Genomic DNA, 24195 nt, shown 5'->3' with positions numbered 1-24195 from the left:
CTTTGTCCTATGTCTGAATCAGACACATTACCACTACTAGGGTGGTACCTACCTGTTAACACTTTGTCCACATGTCTGAATCTGACAAAACCCTACTGTGGTACCTACACTGTACAGTCTGATATGTTATTAAAATCAGACACAACCCGACTGTGGTACCTACCTGTAGCTTTGTCCTATGTCTGAATCAGACACAACCCTACTGTGGTACCTACCTGTAGCTTTGTCCTATGTCTGAATCAGACACAACCCTACTGTGGTACCTACCTGTAGCTTTGTCCTATGTCTGAATCAGACACAACCCTACTGTGGTACCTACCTGTAGCTTTGTCCTATGTCTGAATCAGACACAACCCTACTGTGGTACCTACTGGTAGCTGTTGAGGAGGTCAGTACAGGTGGCATTGTTTAAGCACGGCTGTGATGAACACTCGTCTATTTCCTGTTGGCAGAATTCGCCCTCCCATCCGGGGACACAGAGGCACTCGTAAGTCTGGAATACAGGAAGTGAAATAATATATTATAAATCTGGAATAGAGGAAGTGTAATGATATATCGTAAGTCTGGAATACAGGAAGTGAAATAATATATTATAAATCTGGAATAGAGGAAGTGTAATGATATATCGTAAGTCTGGAATACAGGAAGTGAAATAATATATTATAAATCTGGAATAGAGGAAGTGTAATGATATATCGTAAGTCTGGAATACAGGAAGTGAAATAATATATTATACATCTGGAAAAGAGGAAATGATATATCGTAAGTCTGTGTAATGATATATCGTAATCTGGAATAGAGGAAGTGTAATGATATATCGTAAGTCTGGAATACAGGAAGTGTAATGACGCATCGTAAGTCTGGAATACAGGAAGTGAAATAATATATTATAAGTTTGGAATAGAGGAAGTGTAATGATACATCGTAAGTCTGGAATACAGAAAGTGAAGTGGTACATCGTAGGTCTGGAATACAGGAAGTGAAATGATACATCGTAGGTCTGGAATACAGGAAGTGAAATGATACATCATAGGTCTCTAATACAGGAAGTGAAATGGTACAGTGATGATGTCACTAAATAATAGAGGAGGGATCCAGTTTCAGTTCCACTGCTGATTTCCATTCTTCTCCTCTTATTAGGGACTGATACCTATGTGATCATATTACTCCACTGCTAGCCTCACTGGCTTCCTGTTAAGGCTGGGGCTGATTTTCATTCTTCTCCTCTTATTAGGGACTGATACCTATGTGATCATATTACTCCACTGCTAGCCTCACTGGCTTCCTGTTAAGGCTGGGGCTGATTTTCATTCTTCTCCTCTTATTAGGGACTGATACCTATGTGATCATATTACTCCACTGCTAGCCTCACTGGCTTCCTGTTAAGGCTGGGGCTGATTTCCATTCTTCTCCTCTTATTAGGGACTGATACCTATGTGATCATATTACTCCACTGCTAGCCTCACTGGCTTCCTGTTAAGGCTGGGGCTGATTTCAAGGTTTTACTGCTTAACTACAAAGCATTACATGGGCTTGCTCCAACCTATCTTTCCGATTTGGTCCTCCTGTACACACCTACACATATGCTATGGTCACAAGACGCAGGCCTCCTTATTTTCCCTAGAATTTCAAAGCAAACAGCTGAAGGCAGGGCTTTCTCCTATAGAGCTACATATTAATGGAATGGTCTGCCTATCCATGTGAGAGACGCAGACTCGGTCTCGACCTTGAAGTCTTTACTGAAGACTACACTGAGTGAGTGTAGTCTGGCCCAGGAGTGGGAAGGTGAACGGCAAGGCACTGGAGAGAAGAACCGCCCATGCTGCCTCTCCCTGGCCGGCTCTCCTCTCTCCACTGGGATTCTCTGCCTCTGATCCTATTACGTCACTAGGAGGGGTGCGTCATGTCGTGCCAGGCTTTAGTGGGTTGAGTCACTGACGTGATCTTCCTGTCCGGTTTTGCGGCCCTCTCGGGCTCATGCGGTGGAGGAGATCTTTGTGGGCTATACTCAGCCTTGTCTCAGGGTAGTAAGTTGGTGGTCTGTTGATATCCCTCTAGTGGTGTGGGGGCTGTGCTTTGGCAGAGTGGTGCATTAGTCTATGTGTCGGAGGTCTAGGATCCTTCTGTCCACTCTGGTGTAATTCTCCTGTCTAATCTGCTGTAATTCTCCTGTCTTACCTGGTGTAATTGTCCTGTCTAATCTGCTGTAATGGTCCTGTTTTACCTGGTGTAATTGTCCTGTCTAATCTGGTGTAATTGTCCTGTCTTACCTGGTGTAATTGTCCTGTCTAATCTGCTGTAATGGTCCTGTCTTACCTGGTGTAATTGTCCTGTCTTACCTGGTGTAATTGTCCTGTCTTACCTGGTGTAATTGTCCTGTCTAATCTGCTGTAATTGTCCTGTCTTACCTGGTGTAATTGTCCTGTCTTACCTGGTGTAATTGTCCTGTCTTACCTGGTGTAATTGTCCTGTCTAATCTGCTGTAATTGTCCTGTCTTATCTGGTGTAATTCTCCTGTCGTACCTGGTGTAATTGTCCTGTCTTATCTGGTGTAATTCTCCTGTCTTACCTGGTGTAATTGTCCTGTCTTATCTGGTGTAATTCTCCTGTCTTACCTGGTGTAATTGTCCTGTCTTACCTGGTGTAATTCTCATGTCTTATCTGGTGTAATTCTCCTGTCTTATCTGGTGTAATTCTCCTGTCTTACCTGGTGTAATTCTCCTGTCTTATCTGGTGTAATTCTCCTGTCTTATCTGGTGTAATTCTCATGTCTTATCTGTGTGAACTTAAGTATGCTCTCTTCAATTCTCCCACCCCCCATCTCTCTCTCTCCCCCATGTATCTCTCTCCCTCCCTCCCTCCCGGAGGACCTGAGCCATAGGACCATACCTCAGGACTACCTGGTCTGAAGACTCCTGGCTGTCCCCAGTCCACCAGGTCGTACTGCTGATCCAGTTTCAACTGTTCTGCCTGCAGCTATGGAACCCTGACCTGTTCACCGGACGTGATACTTTGTCCCGGACCTGCAGTTGTCACCTCTCTCTTTCCCTCCCTTTTCTCCCACACCTGCTGTTTCAACCTCTGAATGCTCGGCTATGAAGAGCCAATTGACATTTACTTTACTCCTGAGGTGCTGACCTGTTGCACCCTCTACAACCACTGTGATTATTATTTCACCCTGCTGGTTATCTATGAATATTTGAACATCTTGAAGAACGATCTGGAATTAATTGCCATGTACTCTTATAATCTCTACCTAGTACAGCCAGAAGAGGATTGGTCACCCCTAAGCGCCTGGTTCCTCTCTACCCATACAGCCAGAAGAGGACTGGTCACCCCTCAGAGCCTGGTTCCTCTCTACCCAGGACAGCCAGGAGAGGACTGGCCAGCCCTTAGAGCCCGGTTCCTCTCTACCCAGTACAGCCAGTAGAGGACTGGTCACCCCTCAGAGCCTGGTTCCTCTCTACCCAGTACAGCTAGAAGAGTACTGGCCACCCCTCAGAGCCTAGTTCCTCTCTACCCAGTACAGCCAGAAGAGGACTGGCCACCACTCAGAGCCTGGTTCCTCTCTACCCAGTACAGCCAGAAGAGGACTGGCCACCCATCAGAGCCTGGTTCCTCTCTACCCAGTACAGCCAGAAGAGGACTGGCCACGCCTCAGAGCCTGGTTCCTCTCTACCCAGTACAGCCAGAAGAGGACTGGCCAGCCCTCAGAGCCTGGTTCCTCTCTACCCAGTACAGCCAGTAGAGGACTGGCCACCCCTCAGAGCCTGGTTCCTCTCTACCCAGTACAGCCAGTAGAGGACTGGCCAGCCCTCAGAGCCTGGTCTCTCCTACCCAGTACAGCCAGAAGAGGACTCTACCCAGTACAGCCAGAAGAGGACTGGCCACCCCTCAGAGCCTGGTTCCTCTCTACCCAGTACAGCTAGAAGAGGACTGGCCACCCCTCAGAGCCTGGTTCCTCTCTACCCAGTACAGCTAGAAGAGGACTGGCCACCCCTCAGAGCCTGGATCCTCTCTACCCAGTACAGCCAGTAGAGGACTGGCCAGCCCTCAGAGCCTGGTTCCTCTCTACCCAGTACAGCCAGTAGAGGACTGGCCAGCCCTCAGAGCCTGGTTCCTCTCTACCCAGTACAGCCAGAAGAGGACTGGCCACCCCTCAGAGCCTGGTTCCTCTCTACCCAGTACAGCCAGAAGAGGACTGGCCACCCCTCAGAGCCTGGTTCCTCTCTACCCAGTACAGCCAGAAGAGGACTGGCCACCCCTCAGAGCCTGGTTCCTCTCTACCCAGTACAGCTAGTAGAGGACTGGCCAGCCCTCAGAGCCTGGTTCCTCTCTACCCAGTACAGCCAGTAGAGGACTGGCCAGCCCTCAGAGCCTGGTTCCTCTCTACCCAGTACAGCCAGAAGAGGACTGGCCACCCCTCAGAGCCTGGTTCCTCTCTACCCAGTACAGCTAGAAGAGGACTGGCCACCCCTCAGAGCCTGGTTCCTCTCTACCCAGTACAGCTAGAAGAGGACTGGCCACCCCTCAGAGCCTGGTTCATTTCTAAGTTTCTTCCTAGGTTCCTACCTTTCTAGGGAGTTTTTCCTAGCCACCGTGCTTCTACATCTGCATTGCTTGCTGTTTGGGGTTTTAGGCTCGGTTTCTGTATAGCACTTTGTGACATCTGCTGATGTAAAAAGGGCTTTAAAAATACATTTGATGTGATTTAGACCTGGGACATCAGGTGGGTGCAATTATTATCAGGTAGAAGAGAAAGCCATCAGAACTCAGGACCTCCAGGCACAGATTGCATTACCCAATACAGTAATACACCTGTTGCCCTCCACCACTCCTCTTCCTGGTTCAACAGGCCAACTATGTAAAGAGAACATAGTTGTAGTGTTTTCTACCTAAAAACCTGCCACAGCTACACATAATATGAGTCCACCGCCGCTACCAAATGTTTCATTGAATGAGCTTCAATAGTTTTTTTTCTCCCAATATTGTACCCAAGTTAAACCTCCCACATTTAGAGTAATATCATGATACTGCTGTTACCAAATGCAGCATTCAATTATATTCATATGAATACTTAAGAATGTTATACAACAAAAAGACCTCTCCTGGGAAATATGTTTGAAGCTAAAATCTAGCATTTGTTCTTAAGGAAAATAATTAGTCCCACCACTTGTTTGGGGTTTTGGTAAACAGCTGAGGGCTGGGGAAATGCATACAGAACAAAATATCAACGCAACATAAAGTGTTGGCCCTGTGTTTCATGAGTTGAAATAAAAGATCCCAGACATTTTCCATACGCACAAAAAATGTTAGTGAGCATTTCTCCTAATGAATCCATCTGACAGGTGTGGCATATCAGTAAGCTGATTAAACAGCATGATCATTACACAGGTGCACCTTGTGCTGTGGACAATTAAAGGTCACTCTAAATAGGCAGTTTTTTAACACAACACAATGCCACAGATGTCTCAAGTTTTGAGGGAGGGCGCAATTGGCATACTGACGGCAGGAATGTCCACCAGAGCGGTTGCCAGTTAATTGAATGTTCATTTCTCTATCATAAGCCGCCTCCAATGTCATTTTACATCATTTGGCAGTACATCCAACCAGACTCATAACCACAGACCCTGAGTCACCACGCCAGCCCAGGACCTCCACATCATCGGAGACCAGTCACCCGGACAGCTGACGAAACTGTGGGTTTGCACAACCAAAGAATTTCTGCACAAACGGTCAGAAACAGTCTCAAGGAAGCTCATCTATGTGCTCGTCATCCTCACCAGGGTCTTGACCTGACAGAACTTCGGTATCATAACTGACCTCAGTGTGCAAATGCTCACCTTTGATGGCCACTGGCACGCTGGAAAAGTGTGCTCTTCACCGGTTTCAACTGTACCGGGCAGATGGCAGATTAATGTCAATGTTGTGAACAGAGTGCCCCATGGTGGCGGAGGGGTTATGGTATGGGCAGGCATAAGCTACGGACAACTAACACAATTGCATTTTATCGATTTCAATTTGAACGCACAGAGATACTGTGACGAGATCCTGAGGTCCATTGTTCTGCCATTCATCCATCACCATCACCTCATGTTTCAGCGTGATAATGCACGGCCGCATGTCGCAAGGATTTGCACACAATTCCTGGAGGCTGAAAATGTCCAAGTTCTTCCGTGGCCTGCATACTCACTAGACATGTCACCCATTGAGCATGTTTTCGATGCTCTGGATCGAAGCGTGTACGACAGCTGTACGACAGAGTGTTCCAGTTCCCACCAATATCCAGCAACTTCGCACAGCCATTGAAGAGGAGTGGGGCAATATTCCACAGGCCACAATCAACAGCCTGATCAACTCTATGTGAAGGAGATGTGTTACGCTGTATGAGGCAAATGGTGGTCACCAGATACTGACTGGTTTTCTGATCCATGCCCCTACTTTTGTTTCAAGGTATCTGTGACCAACAGATGCATATATGTATTCCCAGTCATGTGAAATCCATAGATTATGAATATATTGCGATTTACTGATATCCTTATATGAACTGTAACTCAGTAAAATCTTTGAAATTGTTGAATGTTGCGTTTATCGCAGATTGTAGCTGTAATCTGTGGAATAGTCATGGTTGACTTGGAATTTTCACTACTGTATATTCCAAACACCACTCACCTCTTTTAACATATTCAGGGCCTGCATTTCAAGGTATAACTTTGTTAGCATCTGTTACTTCTGTGTACACGGAGTGTATAAAACATTAAGAACACCTTCTCTTTCCGTGACAGACTGACCAGGTGAATCCAGGTGAAAGATACAATCCTTTATTGATGTCACCTGTTAAATCCACTTCAATCAGTGTAGATGAAGGGGAGGAGACAGGTTAAAGAACGATTTTTAAGCCGTGTTAAGCACACCGTTTTGAATGTGTCAAGAACTGCAACGCTGCTGGGTTTTTCACACTCAACAGTTTGCCCTGTGTATGAAGAACGGTCCACCACCCAAAGGACATCCAGCCAACTTGACACAACTGTGGGAAGCATTAGAGGCTGTTCTAAGGGAAAAATGGGTTGCAACTCGATATTAGGAAGGTGTTGCTAATGTTTTGCACAGACAGTGTATGAGTCAATTATACAGGGCATTGTGTGTTTCTTCAAATATTTATAGTAATGTAAACTATTTTTGAGGATAGGGCTGATTCTTTTTAGACTTTCTATTCATATTTGTATTGTATTTGTATTTATTATGGATCCCCATTAGTTACTGCCAAGCAGCAGCTACTCTTCCTGGAGTCTAGCTAAATTAAAGCAGTTACATACAATTAAGAAAACATTATATTGCATTTCATCACACTTTTCACAACACATTAAGTGGATGCCCTCTGGCCACTACCACATATCTACAAGACAAAAGGCATGTGTACGTGGGTGTATAGTGCATATGTTATCATGTGTGTGTGTGTGTGTGTCTCTTCACGCTCTTCACACTGTTCCAAAAGTGTATTTTTATCATTTTTAAAAATCTGATTCTACCGTTTGCATGAGCTACTTGATGTGGAATAGAGTTCCATGGAGTCATGGCTCTATGTCAGGGTTCCCCAACTGGCGGCCCGTGGGCCAAATCTGGCCTGCCAGCAATATTATTGCCCCTCAAATTAACTATGAATATTTTTGTTCTTTCAAAAAAAAAACGTAAAAAAAATATATTGGACCTGAGATGCAAAATGTCCCAAATGCAATATCCCAAGAAGGAAGTGACCCTACCTAAATAATGCAAAAGTTACATTTTAACTTAATCAATGAGGAGAGAGGATGCAGGAGACAGTCAACTAATAAAGCAGGCAGCGGACAATTTGTTTTAGATGCTGAACTGTAAAGCTGCCACCATAGCACAATCAATAGGAGGTGAACAGCACCTGGTGCTGAAAATATAGATAACTTCTTCTGCAAGTGGCGCCAAGAAACAGATGGAGAAAAACTACACCAGTCGAGTAATTCATTTCAACAATAATCTTCATTTGAATTTGATTTTACAAACAACAAGAGGGCTTAATTGGGGTCTATTTCTTCTGAGCGAAGGCCCATATAAAATAACTTAACTGTTATTAAAAAGAAAACAAAATGGCCTAATAGAAGTGCGATTTGTATTCATTAATTAGGCCTACTTACTATTGCAACTGGCCAAAAGGTGGAATCCTACTAAAAATAATAATAAAAAATAATAAAAAAGGTGTTTTCATTGTCTGAATGCCTGTATCCTTGTACCGGGAGTCTCGAGATAACCTGCTCCTGTAACAACAAAACAAACATAAAATACTGTCTGCATGAGACCTAAAATAGCCATGGATAAGCACTAATAATAATAATAACAATAATGTTAGTAACCTATAACTATTTATTCATTACTAAGTTACTTACTTAATGGGAAAGGTTTCCCCTCGGGCACGATCTTGTAGATGTCGGGTGAGAGGGATGTGATTTTGATGTGCAGGCAGTCCTCGATTGACTAACGTGAAAGCAGGTTCCTGTCATGAGTCTTCATTACGTTCATAGAGGAAAAGGAGGACTCGCAGGTGTAAGTCAGTCCAAACATTTTTATCACATTTATTGTGCTGTATTCCTCTGAGCATGCCAGCCACAACGCACACAACGACTCAGCACTCCTGAGCGCATCCCTGATTTGGCTCAATGTTTGGAATTAAAATCAGCTCAGTTTGAATTGCGGCCTCATCCAGGAGGGTATCATTTTCTTAGCAAGGGAGGAGACTACCCCACCTGGGCGGACAGTGAAAGGATCACGCAGACACGCAATTACAGTGAGGGATTTTGTACATTTGCCCACTGACAAAGAAATTATCAGTCTATAATTTTAATGGTAGGTTTATTTTACCAGTGAGAGACAGTATAACAACAAAAAAATCCAGAAAAACACATGTCAAAAATGTTATAAATTGATTTGCATTTGAATGAGGTAAATAAGTATTTGACCCCCTCTCAATCAGAAAGATTTCTGGCTCCCAGGTGTCTTTTATACAGGTAACGAGCTGAGATTAGGAGCACACTCTTAAAGGGAATGCTCCTCATCTCAGCTTGTTACCTGTATAAAAGACACCTTTCCACAGAAGTAATCAATCAATCAGATTCCAAACTCTCCACCATGGCCAAGACCAAAGAGCTCTCCAAGGATGTCAGTGACAAGATTGTAGACCTACACAAGGCTGGAATGGGCTACAAGACCATCGCCAAGCAGCTTGGTGAGAAGGTGACAACAGTTGGTGCGATTATTTGCAAATGGAAGAAACACAAAATAACTGTCAATCTCCCTCGGCCTGGTGCTCCATGCAAGATCTCACCCCGTGGAGTTGCAATGATCATGAGAACGGTGAGGAATCAGCCCAGAACTACACGGGAAGATCTTGTCAATGATCTCAAGGCAGCTGGGACCACAGTCACCAAGAAAACAATTGGTAATGCACTACACAGTGAAGGACTGAAATCCTGCAGCGCCCGCAAGGTCCCCCTGCTCAAGAAAGCCCATATACATGCCCGTCGGAAGTTTGCCAATGAAAATCGGAATGATTCAGAGGACAACTGGGTGAAAGTGTTGTGGTCAGATGAGACCAAAATGGAGCTCTTTGGCATCAACTCAACTCGCCGTGTTTGGAGGAGGAGGAATGCTGCCTATGACCCCAAGAACACCTTCCCCACCGTCAAACATGGATGTGGAAACATTATGCTTTTATGTTTTTCTGCTAAGGGGACAGGACAACTTCACCGCATCAAAGGGACGATGGACGGGGCCATGTACTGTCAAATCTTGGGTGAGAACCTCCTTCCCTTTGCCAGGGCATTGAAAATGGGACATGGATGGGTATTCCAGCATGACAATGACCCAAAACACATGGCCAAGGTAACAAAGGAGTGGCTCAAGAAGAAGCACATTAAGGTCCTGGAGTGGCCTAGCCAGTCTCCAGACCTTAATCCCATAGAAAATCTGTGGAGGGAGCTGAAGGTTTGAGTTGCCAAAGGTCAGCCTCGAAACCTTGATGACTTGGAGAAGATCTGCAAAGAGTAGTGGGACAAAATCACTCCTGAGATGTATGCAAAACCTACAAGAAACGTCTGACCTCTGATTGCCAACAAGGGTTTTGCCACCAAGTACTAAGTCATATTTTGCAGTGGGTCAAATACTTATTTCCCTCATTAAAATTCAAATCAATGTATAACTTTTTTGACATGCGTTTTTCTGGATTTTTTTGTTGTTATTCTGTCTCTCACTGTTCAAATAAACCTACCAGTACAATTATAGACTGATAATTTCTTTGTCAGTGGGCAAACATACAAAATCAGCAGGGGATCAAATACTTTTCCCCCTCACTGTATATGTAGTCTACACATCTGGTGGAGAAGTTGTCCCTCAGCTGCTTGTTGAAATCTTCCATCACCTCTATGACAACGCTGCGGCCTGGTACCTTGTTTCTTCAGTGTACTGAAGTGCAGTAGCCTTCCAGGTGATAAGTATAAATCGAACAACTCAAGCTTCTTAATAAAGGCCACAGGTTTTCCCTCTTCCTTGTAACTGCAGATTTAACCCATTTAAGTGACAGAATGTCGCCAAAAATGCTACATTAGAGAGGAATTCCTAAATTTCCAGAATACGAAGGTGGTCAGCTGCTGCCCTCATATATCTTTTTATGACAAAATCCACAACCTGGTCATGCAGCTCACAGAATGGCTCTAGAGCTTTTCCTTTACTCAGCCAGCGCACGTTGTTGTGAAGCAGGAGATCATCGTGGATGGCCTCCTCTGATTCTGTCACAAGCTTGCTTTTCCTTTACTCAGCCAGCGCACGTTGTTGTGAAGCAGGAGATCATCGTGGATGGCCTCCTCTGATTCTGTCACAAGCTTGCTTTTCCTTTACTCAGCCAGCACACGTTGTTGTGAAGCAGGAGATCATCGTGGATGGCCTCCTCTGATTCTGTCACAAGCTTGCTTTTCCTTTACTCAGCCAGCACACGTTGTTGTGAAGCAGGAGATCATCGTGGATGGCCTCCTCTGATTCTGTCACAAGCTTGCTTTTCCTTTACTCAGCCAGCGCACGTTGTTGTGAAGCAGGAGATCATCGTGGATGGCCTCCTCTGATTCTGTCACAAGCTTGCTTTTCCTTTACTCAGCCAGCACACGTTGTTGTGAAGCAGGAGATCATCGTGGATGGCCTCCTCTGATTCTGTCACAAGCTTGCTTTTCCTTTACTCAGCCAGCACACGTTGTTGTGAAGCAGGAGATCATCGTGGATGGCCTCCTCTGATTCTGTCACAAGCTTGCTTTTCCTTTACTCAGCCAGCGCACGTTGTTGTGAAGCAGGAGGGGGATCATCGTGGATGGCCTCCTCTGATTCTGTCACAAGCTTGCTTTTCCTTTATCATCGTGGATGGCCTCCTCTGATTCTGTCACAAGCTTGCTTTTCCTTTACTCAGCCAGCACACGTTGTTGTGGAGCAGGAGATCATCGTGGATGGCCTCCTCTGATTCTGTCACAAGCTTGCTTTTCCTTTACTCAGCCAGCACACGTTGTTGTGAAGCAGGAGATCATCGTGGATGGCCTCCTCTGATCCTGTCACAAGCTTGCTTTTCCTTTACTCAGCCAGCACACGTTGTTGTGAAGCAGGAGATCATCGTGGATGGCCTCCTCTGATTCTGTCACAAGCTTGCTTTTCCTTTACTCAGCCAGCGCACGTTGTTGTGAAGCAGGAGATCATCGTGGATGGCCTCCTCTGATTCTGTCACACGTTGCGGAAAAGATGGTGTTGTGTTGCTTGATGTCTCCCTGACAAAGTTGATTATGTGCATTACTTTATCCATCACATCTTTTAGCTCAGCGTTTAGTATGACACACAGCGCACTGTGATGGATGAGACAATGCTAGCCATTCATTTGTGGGGCGATTTCCTTCAACCTGCTGACCAGGCCCCGTGTCTGCCCACCATAGCAGGAGCTCTGTCGGTGGCCACAAAGTTGACTTTTTCAAATGACAAGCTATGCTGCGTAAACAATTCTTCCAGCTTTGTGAATAGGTTGTCCCCGGTGGTGTGTCCTTCGAGGGGAATCAGTGACAGACGCAATTATTCTATCCATAGACTTTTCAGTAGCCAAATCCTCAAACTGTCACCATGCACATCTGTGAAGGGCAAGTTGTGTTTGTTTAGAACCCAGGACGCTTTTAGGGAAGCCCGTGTGACCTTCTGTTGTTGGATCAGGCCACGAAGGAGGATTCTGCTGCCGTGTTTGTTTGTAGCTTGTAGTTAAAATTAGTGCTTCAATTTCTGTGTTGGGCCTCTGTCTGGGGCGGGAAGGCAACTTTGAAAGTACCATGCTTAGATTCATAATGCCCTCTGAGATTGAATTATTCGCAAACAGTGACATTTTCATTGCAAATAAGACACACTGACTTGGCATTGGAGAAAGATGGTATGCATATCTCTGTCCATTCTTCGCTGAAACTTCCATTTTCATTATCCACCTTTCTTTTGATCATTTTTTAGAGTGACATGTTGCTATCAAGCTAATTGTTCTGAACGAATGATGACATTAATAAAGTAGTATAGACTACAGTAGGCTACGGACCTGTTTTTACCCACCAATCAACGCACAGAGAAATAAACAAAAAACTATAATTGAATAGAGATATTGGTGTTTTTAGGAACTTAATCAGTTCTAAATTATTTTATTGTCACTGAATGTATTATGTACTAATCAAATGTGTTAAACATGTTGTTCAATTTGTAGTGTAGACCTATTAATTGTGCTAATATTATATGCTAATTATGTTCTGGCCCGCCGACTATTAACTCAGAAAAAATGGTCCCGAAGCCAAACCTAGTTGACGAACCCTGCTCTATGAGGTACTGTGCGACTCCCATAGCCTGTTCTGGACTTAGGGACTGTGAAGAGACCTCTGGTGGCATGTCTTGTGGGGTATGCACTTTGAGCCAGGGGAGATTGACATGCATATTATTAATGTTAGCTCTCCGTGTACATTTAAGGCCCAGCGGTGCTGCCCTGTTCTGGGTCAATTGTAATTTTTCGAGGTCCCTCTTTGTTGCACCTGACCACACGACTGGACAGTAGTCAATGTGCGACAAAACTAGGGCCTGTAGGGCCTGCCTTGTTAAGGCAGAGCTGCACTTTATTATGGACAGACTTCTCCCCATCCTAGCTACTGTTGCATCAATATGTTTTGCCCAAATTGTCATTTCAGGGGCTCCAAAGCTTTTTACAACTATCAATTATCTTTATATAATTTCTCTTTGTTTCAAAACTGTTTAGCTGAGCAAACCGGCAAAGAGACAGCCCACGATCACAAATAGCAGTTTGAAAACAAACCTCAGTCAAGTCTATGAGGAATTTCACTGCATTCCTTGAGGTGACTTCTTCTATTTTTCTCCATGCACTCCAAGTACCCCACATACTCTATGTACCCCACATACTCTATGTACTCCACATACTCCAAGTACCCCACATACTCTATGTACTCCACATACTCCAAGTACCCCACATACTCTATGTACTCCACATACTCTATGTACTCCACATACTCTATGTACCCCACATACTCCAAGTACCCCACATACTCCATGTACCCCACATACTCCAAGTACCCCACATACTCCAAGTACCCCACATACTCCATGTACCCCACATACTCCCCACATACTCTATGTACCCCACGTACTCACATACTCCATGTACCCCATACTCCATGTACTCATACTACATGTACCCCACATACTCTATGTACTCCGTACGTAATACACACCCACGTACTCCATGTACCCCACGTACTCCACGTACCCCACGTACTCCACGTACCCCACGTACTCCATGTACCCCACGTACCCCACATACTCCATGTACCCCACGTACTCCATGTACCCCACGTACTCCACGTACCCCACATACTCTATGTACTACACGTACTCCACATACACCACGTTCTCCCCCCGTACTCTACGTACTCCCCGTACTCTACGCTCAAGTTAGTTTTCTACGTGAGTTATCTTTTATTTTACATTTTGTTTTTCATCAACTTAAAGTGACTGGACTGCTTGAGTACTTATCTTCTTATACTCTTTGTATTAAGTCTGTGGACTACTTGAACTGTTTTCTCTTCGTTAAAGTGTGTGGTCTACTTGAGTTGTTTTCTCTTCGTTAAAGTATGTGGACTACTTGAACTGTTTTCTCTTCGTTAAAGTATGTGGACTACTTGAGTTGTTTTCTCTTCGTTAAAGTGTGTGGACTACTTGAACTGTTTTCTCTTCGTTAAAGTATGTGGACTACTTGAGTTGTTTCTCTCTTAAAGTCTGTTACTTGAAGTGTGTGGACTACTTGAACTGTTTTCTCTTCGTTAAAGTATGTGGACTACTTGAACTGTTTTCTCTTCGTTAAAGTATGTGGACTACTTGAGTTGTTTTCTTCTTCGTTAAAGTATGTGGACTACTTGAGGACTACTTGAGTTGTTATCTCTTCGTTAAAGTCTGTGGACTGCTTGTCCTCCAGTTGGTCATTAAAATCTTCATTATGATAATTAATCAGGGTGTAGGAGATGAATGGGTTGTTGTCTATTAGTTTCCTGGCCAGGAACAGGCAGGTTTAATTTAACACAATCCTCTTTGCATACAAAACGAAGGGGGTCAAACTGTCAAGGGGTATACAGAATTCTTCAATGCCAGCCAACGTCCTGTGTATGTCTACGGTCCGTAGTGTGCATGTGTGTGTGTGTGTGTATGTGTGTGTGTATGTGTGTGTGTGTGCATGCGTGCTTGTGTGTTTGAGTGAGTGTGTGTGTGTCCATTTGTGTGTGTGTGTTGTGCTTGCTGCTGTTTGAACACCTGCTAATCTGCATTTCATAAACTGGAGGGGAGCTGTTCAACTTTGTCTGATATAATTTGTACACTGCAGGCTTCTATTCATAAGAGGGGGTAGGACACTGCAGGGCCCTATTCATAAGAGGGGGTAGGACACTGCAGGGCCCTATTCATAAGAGGAGGTAGGACACTGCAGGGCCCTATTCATAAGAGGAGGAAGGGCACTGCAGGCCCCAATTCATAAAAGGAGGTAGGACACTGCAGGGCCCTATTCATTAGAAGGGGTAGGACTCTGCAGGGCCCTATTCATAAGAGGGGGTAGGACACTGCAGGGCCCTATTCATTAGAGGGGGTAGGACACTGCAGACCCCAATTCATAAAAGGAGGTAGGACACTGCAGGGCCCTATTCATTAGAGGGGTAGGACACTGCAGACCCCAATTCATAAGAGGAGGTAGGACACTGCAGGCCCCAATTCATAAAAGGAGGTAGGATACTGCAGGGCCTTATTCATAACAGGGGGTAGGACAGTGCGGGGCCCTATTCATTGGAGGGGGTAGGACAGTGCGGGGCCCTATTCATTGGAGGGGGTAGGACAGTGCGGGGCCCTATTCATTGGAGGGGGTAGGACAGTGCGGGGCCCTATTCATAAGAGGGGGCTGGACAGTGCGGGGCCCTATTCATAAGAGGGGGTTGGACAGTGCGGGGCCCTATTCATTAGAAGAGGGTAGGACACTGCAGGGCCCTATTCATTAGAGGGGGGGGGGTGGACACTGCAGGGCCCTATTCATTAGAGGAGGGTAGGACACTGCAGGGCCCTATTCATTAGAGGAGGGTAGGACACTGCAGGGCCCTATTCATTAGAGGAGGGTAGGACACTGTAGGACCCTATTGATAAGAGGAGGGTAGGAGGAGAAAGAGAAAATCTAACAGTCATCTCATGATAAATGAGATGCCTCCGGGAGACACCAATTCCTCACCTCGGGCTATGGAGAATATAGGGTACAAAATAGCACCATACTCCCTTCATAAAGCACTACTTATATATGGCTCTACCATAGGGCTCTGGTCAAAAGTAGTTCCCTATATTGGGAATAGGGTATAATTTGGGACAAAACCATAATCTAATTTTTCCTTTGAAATCACCTTCATGGAGATGCAATTATCCCTAATAAGATACTGATGCTCTGTGGGACACTTTGCTGCAGAGAGGGGCCTCGAACAACTGCAATGGTAAACAAGGCCTGTGGCAGAAATAGCACCCTATACCTTACATAGTGCACTACGCCCTGGTCAAAAATAGTGCACTATGTAGGGAATAGGGTGCCATTTAGGATGTTATCAAGGTGTGAAGTCGGTTCCAGTACCTGGCTGTCTATCTGAATAATGAGAGGAAGAATGGGGAAGAGACAGGAAACACGAGCGCTGACCCAGGAACACAATAACACTGTGACCAAGACTAGGAATATCTTATCTTTCACTAACTTCAGTGGAACTGTCACCTTGTCCCTCACGTTGACATGTTGTGATACTGTCCTGTCTTCTAGATGTACACTATTGCAAAACCAAGCTGTATTGTCAGTGTTTCAGCTGTTTTACCAGCAAGGTTATGAACCAAAACCTTGAAAAGATGTCCATACAAAAACATAAAACTGCATCAAAAATTGAAATAGCTGAGGAGCTTTGATAGGTGGATCAAGGACACAGTGACATGAAGTTCAGAGCAAAAACAATACAAGTGATTTCTTCACCAGTAACAGACCCTAAAGGATTCCTTCATCAGTAATGGATCCTAAAGGATTCCTTCATCAGGAATGGATCCTAAAGGATTCCTTCATCAGTAATGGATCCTAAAGGATTCCTTCATCAGTAATGGATCCTGAAAAGGATTCCTTCATCAGTAATGGATCCTAAATGATTCCTTCATCAGTAATGGATCCTAAAGGATTCCTTCATCAGTAATGGATCCTAAAGGATTCCTTCATCAGTAATGGACCCTAAAGGATTCCTTCATCAGTAATGGATCCTAAATTATTCCTTCACCAGTAACGGATCCCTAAAGGATTCCTTCACCAGTAACGGATCCTAAAGGATTCCTTCACCAGTAACGGATCCTAAAGGATTCCTTCATCAGTAATGGATCCTAAAGGATTCCTTCACCAGTAATGGATCCTAAAGGATTCCTTCACCAGTAACCTAAAGTATTCCTTCATCAGGATCCTAAAGTATTCCTTCATCAGTAATGGATCCTAAAGGATTCCTTCACCAGTAATGGATCCTAAAGGATTCCTTCACATCAGTAATGGATCCTAAAGGATTCCTTCATCAGTAATGGATCCTAAAGGATTCCTTCAACAGTAATGGATCCTTCAAAATGGATTCCTTCACCAGTAATGGATCCTAAAGGATTCCTTCATCAGTAACATACCCTAAAGGATTCCTTCATCAGTAATGGATCCTAAAGGATTCCTTCACCAGTAATGGACCCTAAAGGATTCCTTCAACAGTAATGTATCCTAAAGGATTCTTTCACCAGTAATGGATCCTAAAGGATTCCTTCATCAGTAATGGATCCTAAAGGATTCCATCATCAGTAATGGATCCTAAAGGATTCCTTCATCAGTAATGGATCCTAAAGGATTCCTTCATCAGTAATGGATCCTAAAGGATTCGTTCACCAGTAATGGACCCTAAAGGATTCCTTCATCAGTAACAGATCCTAAAGGAGTCCTTCATCAGTAACATACCCTAAAGGATTCCTTCATCAGTAATGGATCCTAAAGGATTCCTTCATCAGTAATGGATCCTAAAGGATTCCTTCATCAGTAATGGATCCTAAAGGATTCCTTCACCAGTAATGGACCCTAAAGGATTCCTTCATCAGTAACAGATCCTAAAGGAGTCCTTCATCAGTAATGGATCCTAGATGATTCCTTCATCAGTATTGGACCCAAAGGATTCCTTCACCAGTAATGGATCCTAAAGGATTCCTTCACCAGTAATGGATCCTAAAGGATTCTTTCACCAGTAATGGATCCTAAAGGATTCCTTCAACAGTAATGGCCTCTGCCTCTGAATCCATCCAAACTCCAATAAATCCAACAGCATCAATTCTATCAAAATTAAATAACACAAAATGTACAGTAATCAGTTCTGTGTGTGTGCCTGCGCGCATATGTGTGTACATGCTTACGCATGAAAATGTATGTGTGTGTCAGCCATGCTAATGTGATAAAAGATTAGATCATTACTGCAACAGCAACAAACAATGTTACCAAACAACATCTACAGAAGGGGCCCATGGGGGCCTCGCAGCTTCTTCCACAGGTGTATCATTAACAATGTTCATTTCCATAAACGCTAACACAGTGACAAAACAGAAGAAGATGATTTGCATCACATCAAACAGGTAATAACTAACACAGCGGTCGCTTCCCAAATTTACATTTACATTTGAGTCATTTAGTAGACACTCCTATCCAGAGCAAATTAATGCTTCTGACCAGGGCCCTACATAGTGAATAGGGTGCCCCAAGGGCCCTAGTCAAAAGTAGGGCACTACATAAGGAATAGGGTGCCCCATGGGCCCTGGTTAAATGTAGGGCACTATATAGGGAATAGGGTGTCCTAAGGGCCCTGGTCAAAAGTAGTACACTATATATGGACAATGATGTCATTTGGAACACACAGTTAATCAGTCAGCAATCCTCTTCATACCGGATGACAATAACCTCTTCAACCATGCAGTCAAGTGTCTGGTCTACTGTTTGATCATCATGGTGTTGTTTAACAGTCAAGTGTCTGGTCTACTGTTTGATCATCATGGAGTGTAATTAAACAGTCAAGTGTCTGGTCTACTGTTTGATCATCATGGTGTTGTTTAACAGTCAAGTGCCTGGTCTACTGTTTGATCATCGTGGAGTGTTGTTTAACAGTCAAGTGTCTGGTCTATTGTTTGATCATCATGGTGTTGTTTAACAGTCAAGTAAGTGCCTGGTCTAATGTTTGATCATCATGGAGTGTTGTTTAACAGTCAAGTGTCTGGTCTACTGTTTGATCATCATGGTGTTGTTTAACAGTCAAGTGCCTGGTCTACTGTTTGATCATCATGGAGTGTTGTTAAACAGTCAAGTGTCTGGTCTACTGTTTGATCATCATGGAGTGTTGTTAAACAGTCAAGTGTCTGGTCTACAGTTTGATCATCATGGAGTGTTGTTAAACAGTCAAGTGTCTGGTCTACTGTTTGATCATCATGGAGTGTTGTTAAACAGTCAAGTGTCTGGTCTACAGTTTGATCATCATGGAGTGTTGCTAAACATGCTGCACAGTTCATGTATCTTTGATGGCTTACCTTTTACATCTAATCAAGACATGATGTCTCTTAATATTCTCATAGAAGCTAGGCAACATGGAGTATGTGCTGTACGGGACATATCCACTTGTAATGGATATATTCCAAGAATTAACAACGGGATTCAAAGAGATACATGCTACAGGGATAACAGTACAGTACAAATGGCAGACATCCTTGGCAGTGGAAATTGAAATGCTTAGCACATCAGACAAATCATCTCACTCTGACCACAGTGCTTACACTAAACATAAATACTTCAGATTCTTATGAGAGGATTTATAAAACATTCGCCAACTCCACTACTAAGTGGAAATCTTTCATTTAAAGCCGTTCTGCTCCACTACTGGTGAAATAAATGGATTCCTCCCTGGCCCCGTCTCCATTTTAACCAGCTAGAACAGAGTTTTGCATTATTCAACAGAAATAAATGGTATCCTATTTTCTACCCTACAGTTCTGAGTCTGGAGTGTATGAATCCTAACACCTTGTTTATTAATTTAGAGGAGGAGGGAGGGTTGTAAGTGTGTGTGTGTGTGCGTGCATGCATGTGTGTGTGTGTGTGTGTGTGTGTGTGTGGTTGTCCCTCATGTAGCTTGAGAAGCATGAGGGGAGAGAAGGAAGATGGGAGCAAAGACCGAGGGGAGCGAATGAGGAGGGGAGCCAGGAGAGAGAGAACAGAGAGAAAGGAGAACAAACAGGAGGAGAAAGGCTAGAGGAGAGAAAGAGAACAGAGAGAGAGAACAGAGAGAAAGAAGAACAAACAGGAGAAGGGCAAGAGGAGAGAGAGAGAACAGAGAGAGAGAGAGAGAACAGATAGAACAGAGAGAAATGAGAACAAACAGGAGGAGAAAGGCTAGAGGAGAGAGAGAAAGAACAGAGAGAAAGGAGAATAAACAGGAGAGAGGCTAGAGGAGAGAACAGAGAGAGAGAGAGAACAGAGAGAGAACAGAGAGAACAGAAAGAGAGAGAACAGAGAACAAACAGGAGGAGAAAGGCTAGAGAGAGAACAGAGAGAGAGAGAGAAGAACAAACAGGAGGAGAAAGGCTAGAGGAGAGAGAGAGAGAACAGAGAGAACAGAGAGAGAGAGAACAGAGAACAAACAGGAGGAGAAAGGCTAGAGGAGAGAACAGAGAGAGGAGAACAAACAGGAGGAGAAAGGCTAGAGAGAGAACAGAGAGAAAGGAGAACAAACAGGAGAAAGGCAAACAGGAGGAGAAAGGAGAGAGAGAGAACAGAGAGAGAACAGAGAACAGAGAGAGAGAGAACAGAGAACAAACAGGAGGAGAAAGGCTAGAGAGAGAACAGAGAGAGAGAGAACAAACAGGAGGAGAAAGACTAGAGGAAAGAGAGAGAACAGAGAGAACAGAGAGAGAGAGAACAGAGAACAAACAGGAGGAGAAAGGCTAGAGAGAGAGAAGAGAACAGAGAGAAAGGAGAACAAACAGGATGAGAAAGAGAACAGTGGACAGAGAGGAGAAAGAGAGAAAGGAGAACAAACAGGAGAAAGGCTAGAAAGAGAGAACAGAGACAGAGAAACAAACAGGAGGAGAAAGGCTAGAGAGAGAGAACAGAGAGAGAGAGAACAAACAGGAGGAGAAAGGCTAGAGGAGAGAGAGAGAGAGAACAGAGAGAAAGAGAACAAACAGGAGGAGAAAGGCTAGAGGAGAGAGAGAAACAGAACAAACAGGAGAAAGGCTAGAGAGAGAGAACAGAGACAGAGAGAGAACAAACAGGAGAGAACTAGAGAGAGAGAGAGAACAGAGAGAGAGAGAACAAACAGGAGGAGAAAGGCTAGAGGAGAGAGAGAGAGAAAGAGAGAGAAAGGAGAACAAACAGGAGGAGAAAGGCTAGAGGAGAGAGAGAGAGAACAGAGAGAAAGGAGAACAAACAGGAGGAGAAAGGCTAGAGAGAGAACAGAGACAGAGAGAGAACAAACAGGAGGAGAAAGGCTAGAGGAGAGAGAGAGAACAGAGACAGAGAGAGAACAAACAGGAGGAGAAAGGCTAGAGGAGAGAGAGAGAGAGAACAGAGAGAAAGGAGAACAAACAGGAGGAGAAAGGCTAGAGGAGAGAGAGAGAGAACAGAGAGAAAGGAGAACAAACAGGAGAAAGGCTAGGAGAGAGAGAGAACACAAAGTGAAAAGAAAGAGTGTGAAGATAAATATCAGATGAACAAGGGAGAGAGGGAAAGGGCAAACGACAGAGCGTACAGTAGAGATGGTGAAGAGAAATGGCAGAGAAGAGAGGAAAAGAGGAACAGAAACGTGTGGATGTAGCATAATGTTAGACTATGTAAATGTTGATGTGATGGCAGACAGATCTTCATTTACATAGTCTAACATTATGCCACATCCTGTTTCTCTGTGTGTCTGCCATCACATCAACATTTACATAGAGAAACAGGACAGGACATTATGCCACATCCTGTTTCTCTATGTAAATGTTGATGTGATGGCAGGCACACAGAGAAACAGGATGTGGCATAATGTTAGACTATGTAAATGAAGATGTGATGGCAGACACACAGAGAAACAGGATGTGGCATAATGTTAGACTATGTAAAAAAATATATTTATTTTTCATTTATTTAACTAGGCAAGTCAGTTAAGAACAAATTCTTATTTTCAATGACGGCCTAGGAACAGTGGGTTAACTGCCTGTTCAGGGGCAGAACGACAGATTTGTACCTTGTCAGCTCGGGGGTTTGTACTTGCAACCTTCCAGTTACTAGTCCAATCTAACCAAATGTTGATAGGCTGACACTGACAGGATGCCCAAATGTTGATGTGATGGCTGACACACAGAGAAACAGGATGCAGTATAATGTTAGACTATTTAAATGTTGATGTGATGGCAGACACACAGAGAAACAGGATGATGTTGATGTGATGGCAGACACACAGAGAAACAGGATGTAGTATAATAATGTTAGACTATTTAAATGAAGATGTGATGGCAGACACACAGAGAAACAGGATGTAGTATAATGTTAGACTATGTAAATGAAGATGTGATGGCAGACACACACATAATGTAATAGATGTGGATTGTTCCCAAGTGTTACAAAACCAAAGACATACCATAATATGAAATACGCATACATAGAAACTTGAAAACTCCCTCACTGGCCACACCTAAGAGTCCATTCCAGTTATACAGGGTGTTCCCCAGGGCTCTGTGCTGGACCCCCTACTCTCCATTATCTTCCCCCCTGCCCATTATTAAAACTGCTTCGTCACCTCATATCTGCATAAGCATGTAATATATGACTTAATCCACGTCAAGGACCACATTGGAAATAAGTGTAGTTTCATGATTTAATGTGTCACCCTCTTGGATTGTAGATTTATATTAGTGGTTGCCAACAATATTGATCATTCAATACCATATTGATATTGTTAGATATGGACATGAACGATGCATGTTGTGATATTGTTTTATCCTTCCTAGCCTTTTACCCAAAATCAAACTCACCAAGTGGAGGTCTCTGCAGGTTGAGTTGTTGCTGCACATGTTGCTGGCACAGTCGTCTATGTCTTGCTCACATCTCACACCAGCATAGCCAGGGTTGCACAGGCAGTAGAACCCATCTACCACTAAAAGGAGAGAAATATGCCAATTAGGTATAACTTACAATGTACTATGGATGGATTTGATAGTCTCTCTCTCTCTCTCTCTAATGTGTCGATTTCAGTGCACCATGTCAGAAATTAAAATTCATCTTTCTTATTTTCTATTTATTAATCATTGATGATGTTAAAGAGAGATTCATCGCCATCTCCTTTTCTTACCAAGTCTGTCTCCCAAATGGCACCCATAGGACTGTGGTCAGAAATAGTGCACTATGTAGAGAATAGAATGTCATTTGGGACAAAGACCACCACAACAGTAGTACACAGTCAGTGGCAGTGACAGGGGTAATTGCGACGGTTCTTCCATGGGAGTGAATTTATTACAACCCGTAGCCATGGGTCCTTCATTATCCCAAAGATTTACCATGTAATATATGCTGTCACTCTATCTTTGGTGTGTGTAGCTGCTATTACTCTCATTAAATGATTTAGGTCATGGGTGGCAGTGGCATTACTCATCCCAGCTGATGCGGCTGGGTAACTGGGGCTGGGTATATGGGGCTGGGTATATGGGGATGGGTATATGGGGCTGGGTGGCTGGGTATATGGGGCTGGGTGGCTGGGTATATGGGGCTGGGGCTGGGTATATGGGGCTGGGTGGCTGGGTATATGGGGCTGGGTGGCTGGGTATATGAGGCTGGGTGGCTGGGTATATGGGGCTGGGTGGCTGGGTATATGAGGCTGGGTGGCTGGGTATATGAGGCTGGGTGGCTGGGTATATGAGGCTGGGTGGCTGGGTATATGGGGCTGGGTATATGGCTGGTTGGGTATATGGGGCTGGGTATATGGGGCTGGGTGGCTGGGGTTGGGTATATGGGGCTGGGGCTGGCTGGGTATATGGGGCTGGGTGGCTGGGTGATATGGGTGACTGGCTGGGTGGCTGGGTATATGGGGCTGGGTGGTTGGGTATATGGGGCTGGGTATATAGGGCTGGGTGACTGGGGCTGGGTATATAGGGCTGGGTGACTGGGGCTGGGTATATGGGGCTGGGTGGGGTTGGGTATATGGGCTGGGTATATGGGGCTGGGTGACTGGGGCTGGGTATATGGGGCTGGGTATATGGGTCTGGGTATACAGGTTGGGTATATGGGGCTGGGTATATGGGGCTGGGTATATGGGGCTGGGTATATGGGGCTGGGTATATGGGGCTGGGAATATGGGGCTGGGAATGGGGCTGGGTGACTGGGGCTGGGTGTCTGGGGCTGGGTATATGGGGCTGGGTATATGGGGGGTGACTGGGGCTGGGTAAATGGGGCTGGGTGACTGGGGCTGGGTATATGGGGCTGGGTGACTGGGGCTGGGTATGGGGCTGGGTATATGGGGCTGGGTATATGGAGCTGGGGACTGGGGC

The 24195-nt window shown here is 44.6% G+C and overlaps 1 protein-coding gene across 1 annotated transcript in view; it reads right to left on the bottom strand.

Annotated features, from left to right (window-relative positions):
* eys (eyes shut homolog) overlaps positions 1-24195 on the bottom strand; it is a 275926-nt gene that overhangs the window by 114493 nt on the left and 137238 nt on the right. The window contains exons 21-22 of the mRNA XM_064936327.1: positions 22687-22808; positions 372-493 (exon numbers count right to left, since the gene is read on the bottom strand). Coding sequence (XP_064792399.1) covers positions 372-493; positions 22687-22808 — 244 coding nt within the window. The remainder of the gene's footprint in view (positions 1-371; positions 494-22686; positions 22809-24195) is intronic.

Source organism: Oncorhynchus masou, chromosome 24 (genome assembly GCF_036934945.1).
Source record: "Oncorhynchus masou masou isolate Uvic2021 chromosome 24, UVic_Omas_1.1, whole genome shotgun sequence".
Lineage (NCBI taxonomy): Eukaryota > Metazoa > Chordata > Actinopteri > Salmoniformes > Salmonidae > Oncorhynchus > Oncorhynchus masou.
Note: the sequence above shows the minus strand (reverse complement) of the source record. Positions and strands in the feature narration are given on the sequence as shown.